Source organism: Grampus griseus (genome assembly GCF_964374135.1).
Source record: "Grampus griseus genome assembly, chromosome: 7".
Lineage (NCBI taxonomy): Eukaryota > Metazoa > Chordata > Mammalia > Artiodactyla > Delphinidae > Grampus > Grampus griseus.
Window position 1 is genome coordinate 8751133 of NC_139001.1, and position 25182 is coordinate 8776314.

At 53.3% G+C, this 25182-nt stretch overlaps 1 protein-coding gene across 1 annotated transcript; it reads right to left on the reverse strand.

Moving 5' to 3' along the window:
* Window positions 1-1712: 1712 nt before the first annotated feature.
* ITM2C (integral membrane protein 2C) lies at window positions 1713-15390 on the reverse strand. The gene is made up of 6 exons (XM_082658858.1): window positions 15168-15390; window positions 7337-7477; window positions 5182-5370; window positions 4376-4486; window positions 3657-3807; window positions 1713-2925 (listed from the first exon to the last, which is right to left on the reverse strand). The coding sequence occupies exons 1-6, from the start codon at window positions 15297-15299 to the stop codon at window positions 2834-2836; spliced, it is 816 nt and encodes a 271-aa protein (XP_082514984.1). The 5' UTR covers window positions 15300-15390; the 3' UTR covers window positions 1713-2833.
* Window positions 15391-25182: the final 9792 nt, after the last annotated feature.

Below are 25182 nucleotides of genomic sequence, written 5' to 3' on the forward strand. Positions count from 1 at the left end.
TGGTTTGTTCTGCATAAGCAAGGGGAGAGGGACACGCAAAGAATTCAGTGATATTGGCAGTCTTGTTTCGTGGGTTGGCTGTGGGGTCACCGTACTTCATAACTTACATGCTGGTGATTTAGATATTCTGTACGTATTAAGTGCTTCACAATATAAAATATGAAAAAACCCCAACTTATCAGATTGTATCTCCCTAGTTTTGATTTGTATTTTCTATGCAACTGTGATTAAACATCTGTTTGCGTTTAAGCAACGATCCATTTGTATTTCCCTGTGAACTGCCTGCTTCTATTCGTTGCCCCTTTATCTATTGGGTTATTCATTTTTTCATATCGATTTATAAGAACTTAGCATATTAAGGAAAATAGCCCTTTTATGTCCTGTGTTTCTAAAATATCTCCCCCAGTTTGCCACTTATAAAACTTTTGACTTTGTGGTATGTGCTGTTGCACAAAAATTTTAATTTTTTATTAGTCCCAGTTATTATTACTGGTAGGTGTCATGCTTAAAAAGACTACCCTCCTTCAAGATGATCTTTTAAATCATCTCAAGTACTTTTAAGATTTCATTTCATACTTAAAACCTTTGAATTAATTTTGTTACAGGGAAGCAGGACCCAGGTTAATTTTTTTGTCAAAATGACTAGCCAGTTGTTCCAATAAAAAGAACCCACACGTACCCCACTAACCTGAATTTCCTTGTACTTAACTTCTGGGCACTCCATTGTGTCTCATTGATCTTTGCTACACCAAAGTCTTTAATTCTACTAGGTTTTATATTTGGAGACTGTTCTCCCCCCCCCCCCCCCCCCCCCCCCCCCCCGCTTTTCAGGATTTACCTGGCTATCCCCCATGTTTACTTTCCTCAAATAACTGAATGTGTCAGTTAAAGAATAAGCCCTGTTGGCATTTTAATTGTGACTGCGTTGCATTTAGATTGGGAAATGTAACAGAACCCAACATCTCTGCAAGATTGCATTTGCATCTGAGAACAAGGCGTGTCTGCACTCATTTGAATCTTTTACGTCCTTCGCAGGATTACCTAGTCTGTGAGCCAAGGGTGTAGACACCCATCCTCGCCCCCAGGGCAGGACCCAGGTCGCACCTCTGGGGTCCACTCAGCAAAGGCTCCAGGCAGCTCCCACACCCTTCTCTGCAGCATGTGACCCTATGACTCATGTCAAATCCTACCTCAGATCCACCGAGATGGTTACTAATCGCCCAGAAAGTGTGGCGACACCGTCCCTGTGCTTAAGGACAAGCAATAATGATGTCATCTTCCGCGTAGAACTGACCCGGTGGTTTAGAGGCACTTAAAAGCAGCCAGGCCTTGGGCAAGTTGCATGATCTGCGGTCCCTTTCCTCCTCCCTTGCCTGTAAACTGAATCTACCTGGCGGGGAGTGACAGAACGAAGGGGACACCTACGTTCCATGGCTGAACCTCGGAGCAGGCCCACCTCTTCAGGGGCCAGATGCCAAGCCCTGTGAGTGAGCGCCTCCTTCCTGCCGCTCCCACCACGCCCACCTGCCCCCCCCCCCCGCCCCCAGGGACACCTGCCCAGCCTACGGGTTGGAGGGCACCCGTCACCAAGCCGACACCCCGCCCCGCGCTCCCCACCCGCCTTTCCCAAGCCAAGCTGACACCCCTCCCCGCGCCCCCCACCCGCCTTTCCCAAGCCGGAATCACAAGTCAAAGATGTGTATTGTTCGACAGACACTTTTGAAAAGAGATCTAATTGAGAAAATATACAAGGCATTTAAGAGTCTCATCTCCAGCGAGCACCAAAGTCTGACTGGAGGCGTCGGAGCCCTCCTCTTCAGGGCTCAGGGCTGAGAAGGTTAGCACATCGAATCATCAGTAAAAACATGCAAAAGTGAGAAGGAAACGGAAAATAACGCTGTGTTCCCCCAAAGCAGAAGGGGATGGAATTTCAGAGCAAGGAGGCAGGGTGTACAAGTATCAGGTGGCTCTCCCTCCCTTCCCCCGGTTTTCCTCTCAAACGCCCCCGAGCAGGAGAAAGCAGGGAGCCCCGCCCACTCGGCAGGACCCACAGTGCATCCCTGCTCCGTGCTCAGCCCGCGGGGCTGCCCGTGGACAGGAAGACATCTCCCCACTTCTGTCCTGTTCCTTCTCTGGCTGTGGCTGCGGGGGACCCCGCTTGTGCTCCTGGGGGGCCAGGGCCCCCAGCCCTGGCTCCTTCCTTCTTTGGTTCCACCCGGAGATTGTGCTTGACGGATTCATCCCACCCCCCAAACTCCAGGCTCCCACTGGTGGGCTGAAGGCACTGACAGGAGTCCTGGGGAGACCCCCAGGACAGCCACCTTCCCCTGTGCTCTGGGCGGGTCCACCCCTGGGTACATTCCCTCCAACCTCAGCTCAGGCCCGGGACAGGGGTGGAAGTGTGCTGTGCACGGGAAGAAGCCTCTCAGACCTTTCTCAGCTGTGCAGACGTTCCTGAACCCCACTCCACCCCCCGCCCCCAGCCCGCCCCTCGCCAGAGCCCCAGCATGCCTGGCCGTTCCCTCCAGTCCTCCCCCTTGGGCTGCCAGTGCAGCTGTGGGCCAGGCCCCCGGGGACCTGACCTCAAGATGGTGGTCACAGAAACCATCTTGGGGCGCCCCCTCCATCCCCAGACTCAGGTCAGCAGAGGGTGAGGCCTTGAGAGGTCACAGCTCTGGTACAGGGAGGCGGGCAGGGCTGGAGAGAAACGGGAAGACACGTCACATCTATGGAAAGGCGTCCAAAGTACAAGCTAAGCAAGGGGAAGGGCCAGAGTGGCCAGAAGAGAAAATGGAAGAGGGAAGGGGCGGGGCCTGGAGGGAGGGGCGGGGCTTCACGCCACCCCGCAGATGAGCGTCTCGACCACGAAGGTGTTCTCGAAGTGGCGGATGGCGTTGCAGTTCTTGGCCCCTCGCTTGTTGATCCCTGGGAGAGAACAGAGAAATCCCAGTGAGGCCTGTGTCCTGGCCTAGAACTGTCTGGGCCACAAAGGCCACCAGCCTCAGAGCCTGAGCAGGGCCTCAGGACCCGGGCCGGGGAGGAGGAGGCCCAGGAAATGAAACCCAGATTCACCCAGAGACAGCGCGGTACAGCGGCATGAGCTCAAAAGCTGGAGTCAGACCTCCCAGCTCTGCCACCTTCTTGCTGTGAGACCTCGGAGGTCCTTCTTAACCTCTCTGTGCCTCCATTTCCTCATCTTTAAAAGGGGCGGCAATAATAATGATGACAAGGATGAGGATGATGGTAACTTACACTCTCTTAGGAGGACATAAAGAGTGTAAAGCAGGGGGCTTCCCTGGTGGTGCAGTGGTTGGGAGTCCGCCTGCCGATGCAGGGGACGTTCGTGCCCCGGTCCGGGAAGATTCCACATGCCGTGGAGCGGCTGGGTCCATGAGCCATGGCCGCTGAGCCTGTGCGTCCGGAGCCTGTGCTCCGCAGCGGGAGAGGCCACAGCAGTGAGAGGCCCGCGTACCCGCAAAAAAAAAAGTGTGTGAAGCAGTGCCTGGCACGTAGTACGTGCTCATCAGCTGTTATTACTGCTGCTACAATCTGAGCTCTGACAGCTGGTCTCCAGCTACGCTGCCAGGCACTGCCAGAGGGTGGCCATGGTTTGGAGCTCAGGGCAGGGGCCAAGGTGGGTGGAGTCCGCCACTCACGCCTCCGGGTGGCCCTGCGCCGCAGCCGGTAGGTGTCCTTCCCGCTGCACAGGTGGTAGATGAAGGAGCCCAGGGCCTCCTTGTCACTGACATGCTCCGTGACCACCATCTCCTCCTGGATGATGTACGTCTGTGGGAGGTAGGTACCCCTCTGCAAAGGGAGTGGCCACAGCACTGGGTCAGTACCAGGGCTCGCCGCTCTCGGTCCCCGACTGCCCATTGCGCTCACCTCCCTCCTTCTGCTAGCTTGAGCCGAGCCCCCCCAGCGCCTGCAGTGCCCATCCAACACGCCCACCCCCTCATCCACAGGCCGCATGGCTCGCCTTTCTGACGTGCCTAGGCACTTTCTGCACCTGCACCTGCACTGCCGTGAGTCACGTGTGTGCGAGTCTGGTCTCCCACCCTAGGGGGAGCGCTCCTCGGGGGCAGGGCCCACATCACCTCCCTGCACTGCTGACACGGGGCGACGTGGCGCATGGCCATGAACACTAAGGAAGCTGGTCTTGGGGTTCTTCCCAAGTGAGGGAGGCAGAAGTGGGAGGCTGGTGGGGGGCAGAAAGGAGAGGTGTTGACTCTGAATGTGGGAGAAGGGAGCTGGAGGTGGGGGGACCAACCTGGGGTGCTGGGTACAGCTGACAGCAACGCCCAGGCCCCCCATCCTTCCCTTGTCTCATGGAGGGAGGACAAGGGAGAGAAGATGCTGCCGGGGCCCTGCTCACCTTCACATTCATGAGGAGCTCCCAGAAGTTGCGAGGGGGCAGCACGATGGTGGTGTTGAGCTCAATGACATAGCACTTGTCCAGGGAGATGTCGTGATAGGCAGTGAGACCCTGAACAGGAAGAGGGGGCCGCGTCAGTCTCCGCAGGTGAGGGACTGGCCCCGGAGGGCTGTATGAGGCACGAACCCCACCGCACCCATGACGCACCCAGATTCCTCAGCACCGGGGCGGGGACCCCTTCTCCCACTCCTCTCCCAGCCTGTGTTTGTAGAAGGTTCCACTCACTAGATGAAAACACTATTAAATGCTTCGGTTGTGACAAGGATTCTTCTTGGGGGTATACAGCCGAGGTTCGAATTTCAGAGCAACGTCCCCCCTGTGCATCTCACCAAAGCTGGGAGGTCCCGCCACCCCTATGGACAGCCTGGACCCTCAGCGAGAGATGCCCCTCCCAATCCCGTGTGCTGCAACTCGATAAGATGTCAACACGGAAACAGCTCAGTAAAAAGGAACACTGGCCTCGCCTGTTTCAGCCAGCATCCGCAGCTGGCAGGTGGCCAAGGAGAAAATCAACCGTGACTAGTTCACATTCAGTGATAACCGCATGACGTATATGATAAAAGCGGCCTCTTTAAATCCCTGATTGACCTAAACCGTAGATATCTACTCCATGGTTTATATTACACGGTATGTACTCCAAGTCTGTACAAGGGGCGTGGGCGTCCTCCTTTCACACCTGTTCCTCCTCGTGGCGCCCCCCTCGCCGCGCACCCCCCCACCCCCCCCAGGTCCCTGGCCGGCCTCACCCGCTGGAAGTCGTGGATGATGTCTGCAGGGTCACCGCCCCCAAACTGGGGCACCGGCACGTTGATGCGCTCGTAGTTCTCCTCGAGGTAGATCTTTACGTCCTCCTCCAGCTCCATGCGGGTGCGGGCCTGCGAGGTCAGGGAGTCCTCGTAGAGGACGCCGCAGTGGAAGAAGTTGTCTCGGGCCAGCTGAGCAAGGAGGGGGGCGGGGGGAGAGAGGGAGGGAGAGAGTCTGGTCACACAGCGCCCTCCGTGAGACCCCTGCTGCCTGCCCAACCACTCCCGGCTCTGAAGGCTTGGGGAGGCAGGGAGGATGGGTCTGTGACACCCATTTCACAGATGGAGAAACCAAGAAACATGGGGAGTCAGGGAGGGTGAGCCGGGTCTGCCAGTTCCTAGGAGGACGACCTCTTTGGGCCTCAGTTTCCCCATCTGTAAAACAAGGTGACCTCTCAGGCCCCTCTGGCCTCCGAGTCCATGAGTCTATGGCTGTGAAATGGGGCAGACCAGCGGGGGGACAGACACCTGAGAAAGAGCCTGGGGTCGGAGGGGTGTCCTCAGGGGCAAACAGGGGGACTCTGGGTTGGACAGGCTGGGCCCTGCAGGGTGCCACCCTCCGCCACCACCAGGGGGTGCTCGCCCGCCCTTCTTGCCCCCTTTGCGAGGCCCTGCAGACCTTGGAGGGAGGAGGGAGGAGCTGAGAGGCAGCCCTGTTATCAGATTCTGGTGGCACCGTGTCCAACCTCAAGCAAGGACCCACCACCTTCCCTGGATCCTGTGCTTCCCGAGAAACCTACACAAACATGGTGTCCCCTATGTGAGGGGCACGCCTAATCACTCCATCAGTAAGGGAAGGGAGGCAGCCTGGCGTGACCGAGGCTACGTAACTGACCGGTGGACCGCGGGCCCCTCCTACTTCTCCAGGGCCTCCTCCAGGTCCGGCCCACGATGGGCAGACACCCCTTTGTCTGTTTTAGTGTAAGCTGTCCCGGGAGGATGAATCATCACACAGGAGTCATACTGTCCCAGGGTGTAGACCCAGAGGCTGCTCTGAGGTTCTCCTACTCCCTGGGAATTGGGGTGGGGTGAGGAACCCCAAGAGGGCATGAGGGGGGCTGGGATCAGAGGGGAGATCCAGGGCAGGGCCACAGCCGCAACAGGAAAAGGCCCCAGAAAGTGACAGCCAGGAACAGGTGGGGAAGCAGGCCGTGGACGGAGGGGAGCTGAGGTGTCAAGGGTAAGGTCACATGGACTGCAAACTCTTTAGTCATTTCCACCGTAGAAAAACTGGATGACAACAAAGTCAAAGTCCAATGCTTGAGGGTGGGAAGAGGTCACTTGGGTCATAAATGACTGGCAATTCCCAACCTTTTTGTCACCGAGATTCCCCATTCGTTATGTTTATGGTTATTCTATTAAGCAAACTTTCATTTAACTACCTTCAGTTCTGAGAGCTTGGTGGCCCTGCCTCCCTCCCCAGGCCTGGGCTGATCGCAAGGTTGCTGTGACCACGACCAGTTCTTTGGCCCAGCTTCGTGCCCAGATTGGTTGTGTGAGCAGATAACCAGGGTGTGATCATAGGTGGAGATGACTGTCTATAAGCCACCCTCCACCCTTCATGGTTTATAGTCCAAATGTCCACGCGTGGAATATATGTCCTTAGAGCAAGATCCATGGGCACAGGGGCCGGGCTCTGAAGGGATCGCAGAGTTCCAATGTCTGCTGCACCTGAGTTTCTGGTGCTAATGCCCTGGGGTGACGCTGTGGGAAGGGGCTGCGGGCCTCACAGCCCAGATTCCAATCCCGGCTCCCCCATCGCCGACTGTGCTCCTGGGAGAGCTCCCTGTCAGCCTCAGATGCAACCAAAGAGATAGGTAAGGACACTCCTCTGGAGCCCATGGTAGTCAGAGGACGGGGACCCGGTCCTGTCTCCCGGACCAAGACCAGAGAGGAGAAGGAGGCAGGGCTTCTGGGCTTGCCCGGGCACCCCTCCCACCTAGGGGGCGTGTCCAGGGCTTCCTGCTGTCCCCTCCTCTCCCCTGTTCACAGGGCCAGATTCTGCCGGCCCAAACCCACGGCAATCGCTCGCCCTGCCCTGCCCCCTCTAAAACGCCACTCTTTCTCCAAGGCCCCGCCTCCCTCCGCCCCACCTCACCTGAGCGAGGAAGAAGTATCTGTAGATGTAGACAGAGGCGAACACCAGGCCCATGAGCAGCACGACCATGCCCATCGACAGGTAGCACAGGCCGCCCACAGAGCTCCCCTTCTTGTAGCGGTGGTAGGGGGGCCGCTCCTCCTGTGGACAGCAGTGCAGGGTCAGCCCCGTGGTGGCCCCGCACCCCTGGGAATCCCTGCCACCCCTTTCCGGAAGTGAGACCTCACTCTGCTGGCTGGGAAGGAGCCTTGGAGCAAAGGGAGGGGAGGACAACGCTCAGGACACACAGAGCATCGTCTCTGGAAGGAAAGGAAAGCGTTACCAGGACCCCCCAGCTGTTCCCATCTAAAGAGAAACGGAGCCCCACCTTGGACCCACGGGGACTAAGCGTGTTTTGAATCACCCTCGCCATTAGCCCCCTTCATTATACCAGTTGTGACCACAGTAGATTCTTTCAAATGTAGAGGGGGGGGGAAGCACAGATATGGCCTTGGTGACTGAGCCAGGCCTAGGAACCTGTAGGAACTGGAGTGACTGGGCAGGCAGGGAGCCGCTGCCCTGGGCAGTGGGGACCAAGGAAGGCTTCGGAGGTAGGAAGTGACAAGATCCACCTGAAAGCTGGAGTGCCCAGAGGGACCGGGATGGGGACAGCGGGGGTGGGGACTCTGCTGGGCTCTTCCAAGGAAGCTGTGGCAGGAAACGGTCACTGACCAGTGGGGACAGGGCTCTGGGAGGCCCGCAGGGTCTGGGCGCGGGAGCTCGCACCCTCCGGCCAGCCCGGGCAGAGGCCAGCCTGCCGGGGCGGCGATGGCATCACACGGGCGCTGGTGTCGAGCAGGCTGTCAGAAGCAGGCCCACAGGGTGAAGTCTGGAGGCTTCCGGAAGCCTCTGCCGGGAGGGGAACGTGGCTACCGGCAGGCAGGCCAGGGCAGGAGGTTCCTCCAGGCTCAGGTTCGGGACAGTAGCTGCAGGACTGCCAAGAAGCAGCAAGCCAGGCGGACCCAACTCCAGTCCGCACACGTCTGGGCCAGTGGCCGGAGGCGTGTGTAAGGCTCAGCAGCCCTGCGTTCCCTGGGGCGCTGGACGGAGAATCTCGTGACTCGGGCTCCTCCCAGCTGTGTGAGCTCGGCCATTGCGCGTCTTTGTGCCCTTCCTCACCGGCACCCCTGCCCTAACCCGGGCCTCCTTCACCCTGGAGATGTTGCAAGAGCCCCAGGCCCGGCTCTGCCTCTGGGATCCATCATTCAATCCCTCCTCCACGGTGTCCAGATGCAGCCGGGTGAGGGTAGAGGCCAGTGCCCCTGCCAACCTCAAGGAGCTGTGGCAGAGGTGGGGGGGCAGGAGGGGAGCCTGGGCCTTCTCACTCCGGCCCCGCCGCTAACCGTCTGCTTAGCGCTCTGTGCCCGCTTCCACTCTTCCCTCATCTGCTTAGCGGGAGGTCGGCAGTGGGGACGTGATGCAGGTCCAAGTTACCCAAGACAGGCCTTTATTCTCAGGGCACACAGGGGGCCCAGCCTGGTAGGGGCGGGGTGCAGGGCCTGCTGTGCTTGGGGCACATGGGGGTGTGGGACCTGGGCCTCAGGGAGTAGAGGGGCATCCCATCAGAGGGGGCGATGCCTCCCTGCTTGGAGCGCTCCCCTCTCCCCACACCCTTTCCTCAGGAAAAGGGTAGAAAATTCCTGAAAGACACACCGCCCCATCACGAGGCACATGTATCACCAGGCCAGTGGCCCCCAGCCTCCAGCACCATGGGATGGAGACACAGGACGGAGAGGTGACCCGGCCCATCCCATACCCCCTCACAGGCTGGGCCGTCTGCAGGCCTGGGGCCTCTCCCCACCCGGGCCCTGCTGCAGGGGTGCTGCGATCGAAACCAGAGAAGCACCTGGTGAGACCACCCCCCTGGCTGGCACCTCCTCGGCATGCTGGGGCTCCCTGGGGGCAATAACCAGGGTCACTAGCACACTTGGGCGGCCACTGCTCACAGGGCCTCCAGGGACAGCTGCCAGGGGGAGGGGGTGGGGGACTGCAAGCGTTCTGCCTTTCCAACGGGCTCCCAGGATCAGCCCAGGATGGGGCGACCCGATGACCAAGCTCTGCCAGTGTCTCGCAGGAACAAGCCACCCAGGGGCTCCAGCCATCCTCAGTGGCTCCTAAGGAAAGGTGGGTGATGCAGAAGAAAGGCGCCACACCCACTGGGAATCCTGCCCTGGAGGCACAACATTTGTATTTAGCGAGACCAGTGGGGCTGCAGGGACCCAGAGGCCCCCAGCAGGGGCTGCGATCCATGCGTGGGGAACATCCCAGCCTCCGGACCCTCCAACCCTCTGCAGGTCCTCCCGTGAAATGTGAACAGACTCCTCCTGACAGGGTTCTGTTGGGATTAAAGGAGACAGAGGCCCTGAAAGCCTTTGTAAAGGATAAAGTGGTAGATAAAAATAGCAGATCTTTATCAGCTAAAGCTCTCCTTCTTTTTTTTTTAGGGCCACCACGAGCCAGCTGTCGAGGCTGCACAGTGGCCATGCTTTGCTCCTGCAAACCAGAGAAGCAAAAGCAAGCTTATGAGAACTGCTTTTAAAAAAACCAGAAAACAAAAAAAAGTCAATGGGCTACAAAGCAAGAGCCCGAGGGCCAGCTCCACAATTGAGGTTCACAGACAAGGGAGGCCTACCAGTTTTATAGCTTCCTTTCTGCTCCCGGCTGGGTCAGGTGTTTCTATGTGCCTGGGGGAGGGGCCGGGCAGGGGGGCCAGGCTGCCCCAGGTGGGGAGGCGGTCAGGGAGGACGGAGAGTGGGGAGCGGCTCCAGAGGAAAATGAGGCAAGTGGCTGAGGACAGCCTCCAGCCAGGACCCCTGGATCCCACCCTGTGTCCTCACACGTCTCTGTGGGTGTGCCTGTGAAGGCTGGGGATCCTCCCCTTTCCTAGAGCTGTGGACAACGGCTTCCTATCCTGCTCCTACAGACCCCTCTAGGGCACACCCATGGCTCACGCCCTGCACCCCTCCCTACCTGACACGCAGAGGCCAAACCCCCAGAAGCATCATGGCTGAGCAGGAGGGATGGAAGGGAAAGCAGGACCAGAGGCTGCTGGTGTCCCGGCTTCGAGACAGAGGCACTGGGACCGGGACGTAAAGCCCCAGGTGGGCGGGAAGCCCCTGAATCCTGCCCTCGCTGGCAGTGCTTGAAAGGTCAGCCCTGAGCTGCAGCCCTCAGAGGCCTCTGGGGAGCCTGTAAGCAGCCTGGGCTGGAACCTGGGGCCTCACCCCTTAGGACCCGGGCTGCGCAGCTCACCCAGAATGACAGGAATGACGGCCGAGGGGCCTGCTTCCCGAAGCCCCCAGCTGCTTCACCTGTCATGCTGGAGCCCCAGCAGAAGGCCCCCCCTCCACGGAGCAGTTACCCACAGCCACGCATCTGGGGGCTTCCAGAAAGTAGAAAAATACTGCTTCCATGGCAACAGGGCTTCCTGAGCCACAGGCCTCGCCATGCACTCGTGTGGGGCACGTGGGCCACATGTCCAGGGACCCGAAAGGCGCCCAGGCCTAGGCCTGCCTGTTTCACGGAGCCTGCAGTGGAGCTCCTTAAATGATTAGGCAAAGCCAGGGCCAGAAGAGCCAGGGGGAACCCAGCCAACTTAAGCATTAACTCAGAAGGCCCGCAGGGCTCATGGACAGAGCTCCCCAGCTACCTTCCCTCGGTAAGGATGTCGAAATGAACCGCAAGCAGAGTAACTACAGTTGCAGGCTGCTCGGAGGCAGCTAGCAGGGGAGCCAGAAATGCAGCCACAGCAGGCCCGGGCAGACGGCTGGGGGCGGGTCTCGCCTCACCTCCCCAGCGCCAGTGCCCCCTCCTCAGCATCTTTCTTTCCCAGGCTGCAGGCCACAAAGGCAAGGGCTCCAGTGAGAGAGAAAGAGAGAGACAGACAGACAGAAGCCTAGCAGGGGTGGGGGGACTGGGCCTCTGCCCACGGAGCACGCAGAGCTGTGCTCAGACGTACAGACGTCAGCTGGGTAAATGCTGATAAGGCATCGTGAACTTGCCATCAGGGAAACCCACTCCTGCCCTGGGACCCACCGGTGCCCACGGTGCAGGCCGTGTGAGGAGGAAGGGCATGGACCCCGAGGACACTCCCGACAGCCCTCTGCACTGCTCTGCCTGGCTGGGCCAGGCAGATTCCCTCTTCTGTTCTGTACCTGACAGTCAGGGTGAGACCCCAGAGAACAAAGGCTGGGGGGAGAGAAGCAGAGCTGCGGCTGGAAGGGCTCTCCTGGGGGAGACACAGCGCGGAGACACTGCAGGGGCTGCGCTTCCCTGATCTTACCATAAACATTTTTTTTATGGTAAGAGAAACTCATCCTCTGTGGCAATCTGCTGACAGCCTTGAAACATGCAAGGATGGGCCGTGGGGAGAACAGAGAAGAGGGAAATGAGAGAGAAAGCAGAAAAGCCACTGCGGCACAAGTCCAAACGCCACAGCCCCTCAGGGAAGGCCCAGGGCAGGCGGGCAAAGGGCAGGACTGCCCATTCACCAAGGTCCTCTTGGCCCAGGCCGCAGGGCTGGCGGGGATGGGGCACTGGGGCAGGAGGACGCCAAGCCCTGCGATCCACCCTCCTGGCCGGCAGGGGACCCTCCCCCAACCACTCCAGGAGACTCAGCTCCCTCCTGCCCAGGACCTGAGGCCAGGACCAGGAAAGTGAAATCTGATCCCCAGGTATGCGGGCTTGGGGAGGGGGTGACACAGGGGCCATTAATCAAAAGCAAAAGCCAAGGAGAAAATTCCAGCGCTGAGATGACTGTACTGAACACGGTTCTCTCCCCTTGCAGGCCCCCAGCCCGGACTGTTCGAGTCTCTACATGCCCACACCTGGCTGTGTGTGTGTGTGTGCTCGCGTGCACACACATGGGGGAGCAAAGACACAGGCAGATCGTAGGGAGAGGGGAACTGGGCTGAGAGGCCCAGGGCAGGCCAGTGGGCCTCCAAAGGGGAAGAATCCAGCAAGTGCCAAGGCTCTACTAAGACGGGGTGCTCCCCATCCAGCCCACCTTCCAGGCTGGCTTGCTGCCAGCTGCCCATCAGCGCAGGCCCCTCCTCATCTGGGAGGCAAGCACCACATGGGGGGGGCAGCTGGAGGCGCAGCTGGACCCTCACACCCATCCCTTCCTGGCCACCGAGGCACCTCCTTCCAGCGGCACATGTGAGGACAAAATCCTCCTTGTTTCAGTTTTTACTCAGAAGCAGGGGGAGGCCCAATGTGAGAGTGTTCCTGCCGCCCTACCCTGGCCCCTGGGGCCTGCACACAGGTTGAAATTTTATTAGGACAGCCAGAGGGTGGCTCACTGGTGAAAGGCACTCGTGAACTCATCTGTTCATCGAGTGGTCCTTCCAGGGCTTTAAATCTTATTTTCGAGTCCAGTTCAGTAACCAAGGAGGGTTCCAGGGTCACCCCGAGCCGAAACAGACCTTCTGATACGCTGTCCTCCGGCAGGCCCGTCAGCGCGGGACAAACCCAAATGTCCTGAATGATGAAGCAGCTCCTAGGGCTCCCAGTCCGCTCGCCCCAGGCCGATGCGGTCCTGGGCTGCTGTGAATGCTGGGCGTCTGCTGAGCTCACTGGGCGACATAGGAGGCAAGAATGGGGGGGCCTTGCTCTACGTGGGGCACTGGACGTGGGGGAAACGTACCCACTGGCCAGGCGAGGCCACAAGAGGCTCACAGAAGTGCACTCTCTCCCCAAGGCTCCGATTCCACTAGGCGACTGGCAGAGCCAACATGCGACACCCCAAAGCCTCCCCTGATCCCCTGAGGGCCAGTGAGCTGTGAAAGTTTACTAATAAGCAGATCTGTCCTAAAGGGGCTGGGATTTTCATCTTCCTCCAGGGGCCCCATCGCTCCCCCTTGCCAATTAAGACAGCCAGGAGACCCTACCCAACTAACAAGGGCTGGGGGCGAGGCACACTCAGCAGGCTCGAAGCCATTGAAAACAGCACAGGGAAAATGTTGATATTTCCATTTCACGCTGGATGAGGGGGAAGAGAGGACGCTTGACTTTGGAGCCAGAAGCTGGATGTCAGTTACCGCCAAGGCGACGCTGGCATCTACCATCCCGCCTGACACCCGTCAGCTGCTGCCGGAGGATATGGCACTCCTGTGAGATTCCGCAGACCTTCTGGTGGGTTTCAAATCCATCCTTCCACTGTCTGGCTGGTCCTCCCTCCTGCCCGAATCCTATAGCTTTTGGAGGCAGGGTCCAGTTTTCCAGGCCTCAGCTGGGTGCCTGGCCCTGGGAGTAGCAGCTGGAGAAGACAGGAGTGGGTGTGCTGCCTTGGGCCCCCAGCCCTGCACCCTCCAGGGGCTAAGTGGAAGGGACGAAGGAGGTTTAAAGGGCCCCCTGCAAACTTTCAAAGCTGCAGGCCATGCCTTCAAATATGAAGTGTCCCCACCCCCAACTAAGCGTCAGAAGCAGATGGAGCTGCTCTGGTGGCGGCTGCAGAGCACCCCACCCCCTGGAAACCCAGCCCCGGGGGTCACTGATGCTGCAGCGACCACGCCAGGGCAGGGGAGCGTGCCAAGGTTCTTCCTGGAATTCCTCACTTAGGTGTCTTTGCTCTGGCTATAACACCCACCTCTGAGGACCCTCTCCTGTGTCCTCTCTTCCAGGGCACAGGTCATCCTGAAGCACCCACCCTCCCATACCCCCCCCAGCAAGGTTTAGTTTGAGCCATCAACTTGGGGAGGGGCCTTGGCGCTGAGGAAGACTTCCCATGGGGGGGGGAACGGGAGCTTGGTGCCCCCCAAGAACGCCAGGAGCGACGGCCGCGTGGAAGCAGCGTAGACACCTCTGCCGAGACACTATAGAGCCAGGCTGGACCAGCTCTCTCTCCCTCCCCTCCTTGCCCGCCACGCGTCCTGCCCCCTCTGGGCCCTCCCCCGGTCGGACTCCACGCAGCTCAGACAGTTTTCCACGGCGGAAATGCCTCTTCTCCCCCAGGCCGGAGGGAAAGGGGAGGAGGGGAGGCCGCTGGAGGGGGCGGGGTGCACCGAGGCCCGCCTCCACAAAGCGCAGCCTGGGTGCTAGAGGGCACCAGGGCACCGCGGAGTGGAGGGGGTAGCCCAGTGCGCGAGGGAGCCGGGAGAGGAAGGAAGAGGGCAGGAAGGCCCAGGCGGCAGGGGGGGCGGTGGGATCAGGGCACCCAGCCTCGTAACCCCGAATCTCGAACCCCGGACGTGCGGCCAGGCGGATTCTGGTTTATCTCCATTTCATGTATCATCGCTTTCTGGTCCACCAATTCAGGTGCAGACCAACAGCACATCCCTTGGCCCCAGCAGTCCCCCGTTTGGGACGCAATCAATAGTCCCGCCCCCTTCGTTGGCACCAGAGCCCCTCTCCCCATTCCCCACCAATCACAACCCACCGCCCTACTTTGGGGAAACAATGTCCAACCCTCCTCCCATCCCCCACCTGGGGACTCGACCCGCGGCCCCTCCTCCATGATTGGAAACAGACACATATACCCCCACCGACATTCCTCGAACCTCTCCGGACCAGCTCCCTCCCCTATTCGGGGCCAGGCGCCTAGGGCTTGGTCCACTTTTGGAAGAGACCTTGAGCGCTTCCTCACCTGGGACCATCGACTCGGAGCCCCTCCCATTCTTCAGACTTATGCTTTCGGCTGCCGCAGAGGGCCAGGACCCAAGGCCCCTCCCCATGCTGGGATGGATGACCCATTCCGGAATCCCACCCCCGCTCCGCTCGAGACTCCGGGGTCCCGATGCGCCTCGGGTAGTCGCCGGGGCCGGCAAGGCGCGCTTCGACCCCCCGTCCCTCTCACCCGAGACGGCGTCAGCAGGATCTCAGCGGCTGGGGCGGGCGCCGGGGCCGAGGCCGAGGCCGAGGCCGAAGCCTTGTCGGCCTTGTCGCCCTTGATACCGGCCACCGCGGGCTGGAAGCTGATCTTCACCATGGCTGCGCCGGGCCGCGCGTCCGCCCTGCAGCCTCCGGCCGTGCAGCCACTCTCTGTGCAGCCTCTATTTGTACCACAGCCGCTCGGTTCTCCGCAGGCACCGGAAGTTTGGATCGCGTTGGGTCCTTTTCTCTAACCCCACCCCCAGCCCGCCCCGCCCCCGCCCCCCCCAAGGGAGGGCCTTGGCGCCCTGCGCGCCTGCGCCCCCCTCCCGCTAGCTGGGCGCGCAGTGACCGCTGCCGGGCGCTGCCTGGGGAAGTCTAAGGTTCCTTTAACCACTCACTCACTCACTCCATCCATCCATCGCATCCATCCATCCATCCATCCAATCAGGCATGGACTCAGTCCCCATCGCTGCTTTATCCCTTCGAGCTGCCTCTCCAAGACCAGCATCTCCAGAACATACAGTCTTTGTTAAAACCGTGTTTGCCAGGCAAATGCATCTTCTAGACAAGCTCCCCGTGCCCTCTATCCCACTTCATACCCTCCTCTTTGGAAATGCTGGAGCCCCCACTGAACCTGCCCACACCGCTCCCTCCTCCCACTTCCTTTTCCGATGTGTCCTGGGCCCTGGCAGGAGGCTTCAGGGCCAGGTGCCCAATTGCTTGCCTTTATCCTGCATCCTGCATCCATCTACACCACCTTCATTCTCCATCATCCTTTTTCCTTCACCCTTAATTCCTGCAGAACCTTCCTGGGGGTGCACGCGGAGGACACTGGAAGCAGAGAAATGAGGGCAGCCCCTGCTCTTTCACTCTCTTGTGTAACCTGTGGCCTCAGTTGCTGAGTGAAGGGTTCTGTTGGCCATTTCTCACCCACCCAGGAGGATTACGGCAAGTGTGATGGGAAGATCCGCAGGGCAGGGTGTCTGGTGGCTCAGTCCTCATCTCACCTGGGATGCCTTTGGGCTGCTCCGCCGCACCCTCACCTGTGACGCGTGCCTCTCCCCATCAACCCAGTTGAGGAGCCAGGATTGGCCCCAGTAGGAAGGTCTCCTGGAATCAACCCCATTGATTGAATGGGGTTGAACCCCATAGTTCATTTTAAAACTAAAACCCCAGATGTGAACTTTTACATGTGTTTTACCTCTTTCCCCAAATTGAGTAGTTGAGTGCCGTTCTTAAAAAACATCTGGTTCATTACAGTTTAAAGCACTGGTTATTTAAGACGTAACAATGGTAATTAAGAAGGTCAGTGGAGACGCTTACTGGAAACGCAGTGGTCTCAGACAAGTGTATCCCCACGACCCTCCGAGTTCTATCAGCTCCCCAGAACATATTCATCTTATAAATGAAAGTTTGTACGCTTTGACCAACCTCTCCTTATTTCCTCCACCCCCCAGCCTGTGGTAAACACCATGCTGTCTCTGGTTCTATGAGTCAGACTGTTTAAGGTTCTACGTACAAATGAGTTCACACGTAGTATTTGTCTTTCTCTGTCTGGTTTATTTGACTTGGCGTAACATCCTCCAGGTTCATCCATGTTGTCACAAATGGCAGGATTTTCTTCAGTTTTACAGCTAAATAGTATTTATTTTACATAGACACACAGTCATCCATCAATGGACACTTAGGTTGTTTCCATGTCTTGGCTATTGTGAATAATGCTGCGATGAACATGGGAGTGCAGATATCTTTTCAAGATACTGATTTCATTTCCTTTGGCTAGATCCCCAGTAGCGGAATTGCCAGATCATATGGTAGTTCTATTTTTAATTTTTTGAGGCACCTTCATACTGTTTTCCATAATGGCTATACCTGCTAAGTATATCAAAGAGAGCGTTCTGCTGAAAACTATCAGTAGAAAGAGACAAATCTCTGGAAAATCTAATTAATAAATAAGAGAGAAAATATTAATACATTTCTATATCCTATAGAAAGAAGATGTAACTATAGACAAGGTGGATATTACAAATTATAATGTATTTTATATACAATCATATCTAATATATATATTCTGAAGTGATGATTTTATGGAGAAGTATAAGTGGCCAAACGGACTCAAGAAGTAGAAGGGGACTTCCCTGGTGGCGCAGTGGTCAAGAATCCGCCTGCCAGTGCAGGAGACACGGGTTTGAACCCTGGTCCGGGAAGATCCCACATGCCGTGGAGCAACTAAGCCTGTGAGCCACAACTACTAAGCCTGCACTCTAGAGCCTGCATACCACAACTACTGAGCCCTCGTGCCACAACTACTGAGCCCGCACCCCTAGAGCGGGTGCTCCACAACAAGAGAAGCCACTGCAATGAGAAGCCCGTGCACCACAACGAAGAGTAGACCCTGCTCACCGCAACTAGAGAAAGCCCGTGCACAGCAACAAAGACCCAACGCAGCCAAAAATTAAAAAAAAAAAAAAAAAGTAGAAGATCACAATGCCCTATAATAAAGGAAGCTACTGGAAAAAGTTCTCAAGCAATTATCTCAAAAAATGGTTCTGAGCAGCCAGACCACTTAACTGGATAATTCTTTCCAACTAAAGCAATAGTTAATTCTACTGATGCTTTGATTAGTTTCAGGTACAGTTTATGTCTTCTGATACAAAAATCTGACAAATAAAAGAGAAAAACATAAGTTAGTTATGAATAGAGATACAAAAATTCAGCAGTACCTCACAAGAACAGTGAAATGGCATATAGGACTTCTCCTAAGAATAAAGACACAGATTTCATGTTTGGAAACCTATTTGGGGAGAAACTGCTTAGTAAAATAATGCTTAAAAGTAATAGTTATTCAAACTTGAAAAGCAGAGAAAAGCATAAAGAAACAAAACAACTATTATGACAAAACCCACAACAACCACTGTTAGTGTTCTGTTATTTTTTCTCCAATATTTCTTACTCTGTGTGTGAGTATGCTTGTGCTGTGTTTTTTTTTTACAAAACTGGAACCACATTTTGTGTGTATGCCTGTGTGTGTGTGTGTGTGTGTGTGTGTGTGTGTGTGTTCTCAACTGAGGGCAATTTTGACCCTCAGGGAACACTTAGCAATGTTTGGTGACATTTTCAGTTGTCACAGTGGGGGAGGAGGAGGGGGCAGGGTAGGTGCTACCAGCCTCTAGTGGGCAGAGAAGCAAGAGATACAGCTGAGCATCCTTTAATGCACAAGACAAAAAATTATCCAGTGTAAAATGTCAATAGTGCCAAGGTCGAGAAACCCTGATTAATATCCTTTTTTCTTTTAAAAATAATTTCAGCGTTTTCTCACGTGGTAGGCAGAATACCCACACACCCCCGCTCCCCAGATCCTGATTTCTGGACCCTGTGAATTTGTTACCTTGCATGGTGAAAGGAACTTTGCAGATGTAATTAAGGTTATGAACCTTAAAATAGGGAGATTATCGTGGATTATCTGTGCAAGCCCAGTCTAATCACACAAGCCCTTAAAAAGCAGAGAACTTTCTCCGGTTAGAGTGAGAAAGATGTGGCAGAAGGAGGATGGAGAGAGATTTGAACTATGAGAAGGGCTGGATGCGGCGTTGCTGGTTTGAAGATGATGTGGGCTGGGGGGAGGTGTTGTCAGGGAAACAGGTGCCCTTAAAGCCAGGAGAGAGGCTCCCAGCTGAGAGCAAGAAAACGGAGACCTCCGTCCTACACCCACACAGAACTGAGTTCTGCCAACAACCTGAGTGAGCCTGGGAGCACATCCCCCTCCAGAGCCTCCAGATAAGGAGCCCAAGCTGACTGGAACCTTGCTTTTGACCTTGTGAGGCTAGGCACAGAGGAAACAGCAGAGCCCACCTGTACTGTTGACCTGCAGAACTCTGAGAGGAGGAAGCTGTGTTGCACTAAATTTATGATAATATGTTACAGCAGCAATATAAAACAAATACATCTGGCATGATTAAAAATTGTCTCATATTCATGAACCTCTTTGTGTGTAAATCTTTGTCTCATCTCATAGACTTTTTTTTTCAAACATTGCTGTGGTCCTCACCAGAATTTTTTTTTCAGTTTATCATCAGCCATATTTGTGAGAAGTGGCTGTACTACCTTTGGTGAAGTCATTTAACATGTGTCCTTTAATTTGATAAGTAAAAACATATACCTCAACATTATAATTTTTTAAATTGAAGTATAGTTGATTTACAATATTATGTTAGTTTCAGGTGTACAGCACAGTGCTTCAGTTATTTTTTCTGATTATATTCCATTATAGGTTATTACAAGATATTGAATATATTTTCCTGTGCTATACAGTAAATCCTTGTTGCTTATCTATTTTATGTAGAGTAGTTTTTAATCTGTTAATCCTATACTCCTAATTTGCCCCCCGCCACCACTTCGGTAAGCATAAGTTTGTTTTCTACATCTGTGAGTCTGTTTCTGTTTTGCATATAGATTCATTTGTATTATTTTTTAGATTCCACATATAAGTGATATATAGCATTTGTCTTTCTCTGTCTGACTTCACTAATCATGATATTCTCTAGGTCCATCCATGTTGCTGCAAATGGCAATATTTCATTCTTTTATATGGCTGAGTAACATTCCATTGTATATATACCACATCTTCTTCTTCTTCTTCTTTTTTTTTTTTTTTTTTTTGTGGTACGCTGGCCTCTCACTGTTGTGGCCTCTCCCGTTGCGGAGAACAGGCTCCGGATGCGCAGGCTCAGCGGCCATGGCTCACGGGCCTAGGCGCTCCACGGCATGTGGGATCTTCCCGGACCAGGGCACGAACCCGTGTCCCCTGCATCGGCAGGCGGACTCTCAACCACTGCACCACCAGGGAAGCCCTACCACATCTTCTTAAGCCAGTTGTCTGTTGATGGGCTCTTGGGTTGTTTCCATGTCTTGGCTATTGTAAATGGTACTGCTATGAACACTGGGGTGCATGTATCTTTCCAAATTAGAGTTTTCATTTTTTTCTGGATGTATACCCAAGAGCAGGGTTGCTGGATCATATGGTAGCTCTATTTAATAATATAACATTTTGTCAATTTTTTATTCAAAAAATTTAAAGTGCCAGATATTTGCTAATTATGTATATTTTAAAAGAACGTCTTAGCTTTATCAATTCTGTTTTTCTGTTTTCTAGTTACTTTATTTCTGCCTTTTAAAAAAGTGAATATTCTTTTTTCTTCAGATTTGTTCTGTTCTTCTTCTTTAACATTTTTTTTTATTACTAGTGAAGATAAAACATTTGTTCTCATGTTCATTATGTCTCTGCCTACCAATTGGGGTAAATATTACCTATTTCATAGGTAATAATGATTAAGTGATAATATTAGGCATAAATGAGATAATAAACAGCACAGAACTGGAGGTATCATAACTCAAATAACTTTCTGCTGCCGGTTATTGTTGGGATTACTTTCAGTTTTTCACTATTATAAACAATGCTGCAGTGAACATCTTCACTACTCTTCACAAAGGGCATACAGTTCAAACCCCACCAGCTCTGCCACTACTGCTGCTTCCTCTCTGTAGCCTCCCCAGTTGGTGGCGGGGGGGAGGTAGGTTCCATTTAAATCATTTGAAAAAGAGTAGTACTATTTTATCTGAATTTTTCAGAACACTGCTCAGAAAAAATAAAAATATCATCAACAGGTATACGAATTTGAAATATATTTTGAATCATGTTTTTTTTTACCCCATCACGTTATATGAGACTTAATTTCTAGTAAAAATTTTTAAAATTTAAAATGGAAATATTTTGTTTTTCTGAGGATGCAGTAAATATTTGCGTATTGGAGAAATCTCAGACAATATAGGAAGCCAGCTGTATTAGTTAGCGAGGGCAGCCATAGCAAAGTATCACAAATTGAGTGGCTCAAACAATGGAAATTTTTTGTTTCATGGTTCATAGTCTCATAGTGCCGTGGTTGGTTTCTTCTGAGGTCTGGAGGGAGAATCTTCTCCACGCCTCTCCCCGGGTTCTGCTGATTAACTGGCAATCTTTGGCGTTCCTTGGTGTGTAAAAGCATCATCCAGTCTCTTCCTTCATCTTCACATGGAGTTTTCCATGTGTATGTCCGTGTCCAAATTTCCCCTTTAATAAGGGCACCTATCATATTGGATTAAGGCCCATCTTCATCAGCTCATCTTAACTAATTACATCTGCAACAACTCTATTTCCAAATAAGGTCATATTCTGAGGTACTGAGGGTTAAGGACTTCAACATGTGAATTTGGAGGGCACAATTCAACCCACAGCAGCAGCCTTGTCCAAAATTACGCTTTGCTAGGATAACTTCTGTTATCAGTATCGATACACAATTGGTGTATATTCTTCTAGGTCTCCTCTACATGCATATATATACTCACAAAGTTTATCCTGTAAAAAATGGAATTACGCAGTTCTCTAATCGGCTTTTTTCAGTTAACAAAATGTTCTGAACAGCTTTCCATGTCATCAAATACAGATTGTAGTTTAATGAGTGTATAGAATTGTATCCTTTGATGTGCCATATGTTACTGATTGAAGAATATTCCAAAATGTTGCTCTTCCAAGCAAAGCAGCCATGAAGATACTTGTATGCTGTGTGCTTCCTTGCTTCCTAGCTTGCTATTTTCCGAAGATACATTGCTACAAGTGGGTCGGCTGGTTTAAATGGCCTACCTCTTGCGAAATATTTTGATACATATTGACAACCTGCCCTTTAGAAAAGCTGTGACTGTTTATACTCCCTTCATCAAAGCACTTCCTCTTTCATACCTGCTCCTCCCCAGTCTTCCACACTTGAGCGAGGACGACTCTCTTCTAGCAGCTAACGCCAGATCTTGATCATCCTGGTGCCTCTTATTTGTCTCCCACCCCGCACTGAATCTACCAGCAACTTCCCTGGTCCAAAGTCTATCCATATCCGACCGCTTCTCCCACCTTGGTCCACGCCATCACCTCACCTGGTCTTTCTCCCGACCCTTTGCAGGGTCCTCTCCACCCTTCCCGGCCCCCGCAAAAATCTGTTCTCGCTTCAGCCGCCAGAGGGCGCACTTTTAAAAGTAAATCAACCAAGCCCTGCTTCCCCCCAAGCCTGCCTCTGACTTCTCAGTTCATTCAGGATAAACCCCACAACCCTGGCCGGCGGCTCCTGACCCCACTCTTTAGGGTTCTGCCTGTGTCCTTTCCCAGTTTTTCTACTCGTGTGTTTCTCTTCATAAAAAACAGAGATCTCTTTGTATATTAGGAATATTAGCTCTGTCCATCAGAAATCACTGGTGTTTTTCCACTTCGACACCTGCCTTTTGATTGCATTCATGGACTATTTTGATATAGAAATCCCTCAGATTTTCCATTACGATTTCTTCCTTGCCTGCACACTTAGAAAGACTCTCTTGACGATTGTAACGTATTGGCTTTTCAAGACACATTTTAGAATGAATTTTCGACTTGTCTGCAAAAACCTATTGGGATTTTTATTGGATTTGCTTTAATTTGGGGGAGAGTCTACATTCCTATCCAGGAATATGGTTTGTCTCGCCATTTAAGCTTTATGGTCCCCAGGAAAGTTTTGTGCCTTTCTTTACACAGGTCATAAAGCTGATTCCTAGGAATTCTGTTTTGTAGTTGCTTTTGTGGGGGAAATATATTTGCAGCCAGCCTTCTTCCTGGGAACCCCATCGCAGGCCGGGCCCCTCTTCCTTCCGTCGGGGTACCTGGAGGGAAGGAGGGGCACGTTTGGGAACGAAGAACTTGGAACTGGCGGTGGCCACGCCCAGGGTCCGCCGGCCCGGGCTGAGATTGGCACCTCCCCAGCCTGCTCAGGGCGATTAGGTGGCGCCTGCTGGTGGCCACCTCCAGGGCGGCGCTTCTGCTAATTTTCAATTTCACCTTCGCATCACCCCCCTCGATTTTACTTCCCTGCTAGAATTTCGAGACACCTCTCATCAAAGAAGGCAAACATTTTCAACGTTTTTGATTCAGAGAAGTACAATTTGGTAGATGAACTTGTAAAAGTCACTCTAAAGCCAAATCGACTCATAAATGTAGCAGCTATTTTTTCATGCACTCAACACCCGCTGATGGAGGGTGTCTTATGGGCCGGGCTGTAAGGATTTAGGAGTGAATCAAGACAGGCAAGGACCCTACCTTTCCCTTGCATCTTCTATTCTAATGAATAGAGACCAGAAATAATCAAGTAAATAAATGTGATTATTCCCGAGTGTTACATGCTTTGAAGAAAATAAAACAGTGATGTTTAAGAATGGAGAAGGGGTCAGGGTGGGCTTCCAGGAGGAGGTGTCACTGAAGTGGAGAGCTGGATGGTGACGAGTCATTGCAGGAGGACAGCTGGACTAGAGATTAACCCTCTTATCAAATACGGAGCCTGTATTTTTTTCAGAAGTGGAAATTCAATCAGGAGATGGTGGAATTATATGAGTCTTCGTTGCCTTGTCCATTCTTTCATATTCATGTTTTACGATGCAGCTATGTTTCACCCACAAGGTAAGAGTGAAGTTCCTGTTTGTCTGCAGACCCCGCCATTTGTACTTGTTCAGGGAATGTGGATGTTGTCAGCTTTGACCTGGGTGTGGGACGCATCTTGCTTTAGACCTTGAGCTGTCTTTCAGACTGTGCTTAAGGATTTCCTTTTTTTCTGTAATTATTGCTGTCAATACTAAAAAGAAAGTCTAGGAATTAACGACTCATAGTGTTATGAGCTAAATTGTCACCTCCCCAATTCCTATGCTGACATTCTAACCCCCAGTTCCTCAGAATATGACTGTAGGTGGAGAGAGGGCCTTTGAAGTGGTGATTAAGTTAAAATGAGGCCATTAGGGTGGGCCCTAATCCCATATAACTGATATCTTTAAAAGAGAGGCGATTAGGACACAGACATGTACAGAAGGAAGACCACGTGAAGACGGCCACCTACAAGCCAAGGAGAGAGGCCTCAGAAGAAACCAGCCCTGCTGACTTGAGCTTGGACTTCTACCTCCAGGATTACGAGAAAATAAATTTAGGTGGTTTAGGCCAGCCGGTCTCTGTTACTTGTTATGACAGCCTTAGCAAACTCATACACTTAGATGAATGTTATCTTTAGAATGAAATTTAAAAGAGTCAAAGTATAATGGTTGAAATAAGTGACTTACTGTAAGAAATACTTGTAAATTTGGGCTTAGAAGGTTGAGCAGCGTCCTACTAGGGTTGGGCCATGAGATTATAATGTGTTGAAACCCAAGAAAGCTGAGCGTTAACTAACCATGCTGCACCCGGGTGGGGTGAGGAAAGACTGTTAACAGGAAAGAGGCAGAACACGGAGCTCAACGGGCAGGGACCAGACGGCTTTCAGAAACTCATCCATTCAACTCAAGTAAGTGTCACCTACTTGCTAGAGGATGGAAGTGAATCAAGTTCAAGGGAGGGACGCATGAAGTCAGGAGCAAACTAGACAACAGGGTGAAGCCGTCAGGTTTTCCCACACTCTGCTGAAAAAGACCATCAAACCAGCCTAAGCAACCTTCTGGTTTCTAATTTAGCTTTCCAAGTCCCCTGACCTGGGAAAGAGGGGTTCATCCTCCACCCCAAGTTTTGTTTATTGAACATCTACTTTGTCCCAGGCCCTGAGACATACAGTGAGGGATATGGAGAGAAGTGGGTAGATTCAAGATCTGTTCGGAGGTAGAATAAGAAGAACCTGGAGAGAGATAGGAAGTGTGGGGAGGTGGGAAGGAGAGAGATGACTCGTAGGTTTGGGGCCAAGGGACCGGATGGATGGTGGTGAAATGAGAAGCTGTAGGGAGGACAATTAAGAGTTCTCCTAGCCATATTGGGTTTGAGATGCCCTTCAAGCATCTAGGAGACATCAAACAATTTGATATGTGAGTTCTGGGCGGAGGCTGGGCTGGAGATATAAATTTGGGATTCAGCAGCTTAGATATGGAATTTAAAGTCGTGGGACTGGATGAGGTCCCAATCACATCATCAATCACAGATGGAG

Bases quoted from the DNA above. Each gene is read 5' to 3' on its own strand.
- ITM2C (XM_082658858.1), bottom strand. From the start codon at position 15,299: ATGGTGAAGATCAGCTTCCAGCCCGCGGTGGCCGGTATCAAGGGCGAC. The intron at 7,478-15,167 runs GTGAGAGGGACG...TGCTGTCCACAG, and splicing joins TCCTGCTGACGCCGTCTCGG to GAGGAGCGGCCCCCCTACCA. The intron at 2,926-3,656 runs GTGAGTGGCGGA...GTTCTCTCCCAG, and splicing joins GCGCAGGGCCACCCGGAGGC to GGATCAACAAGCGAGGGGCC.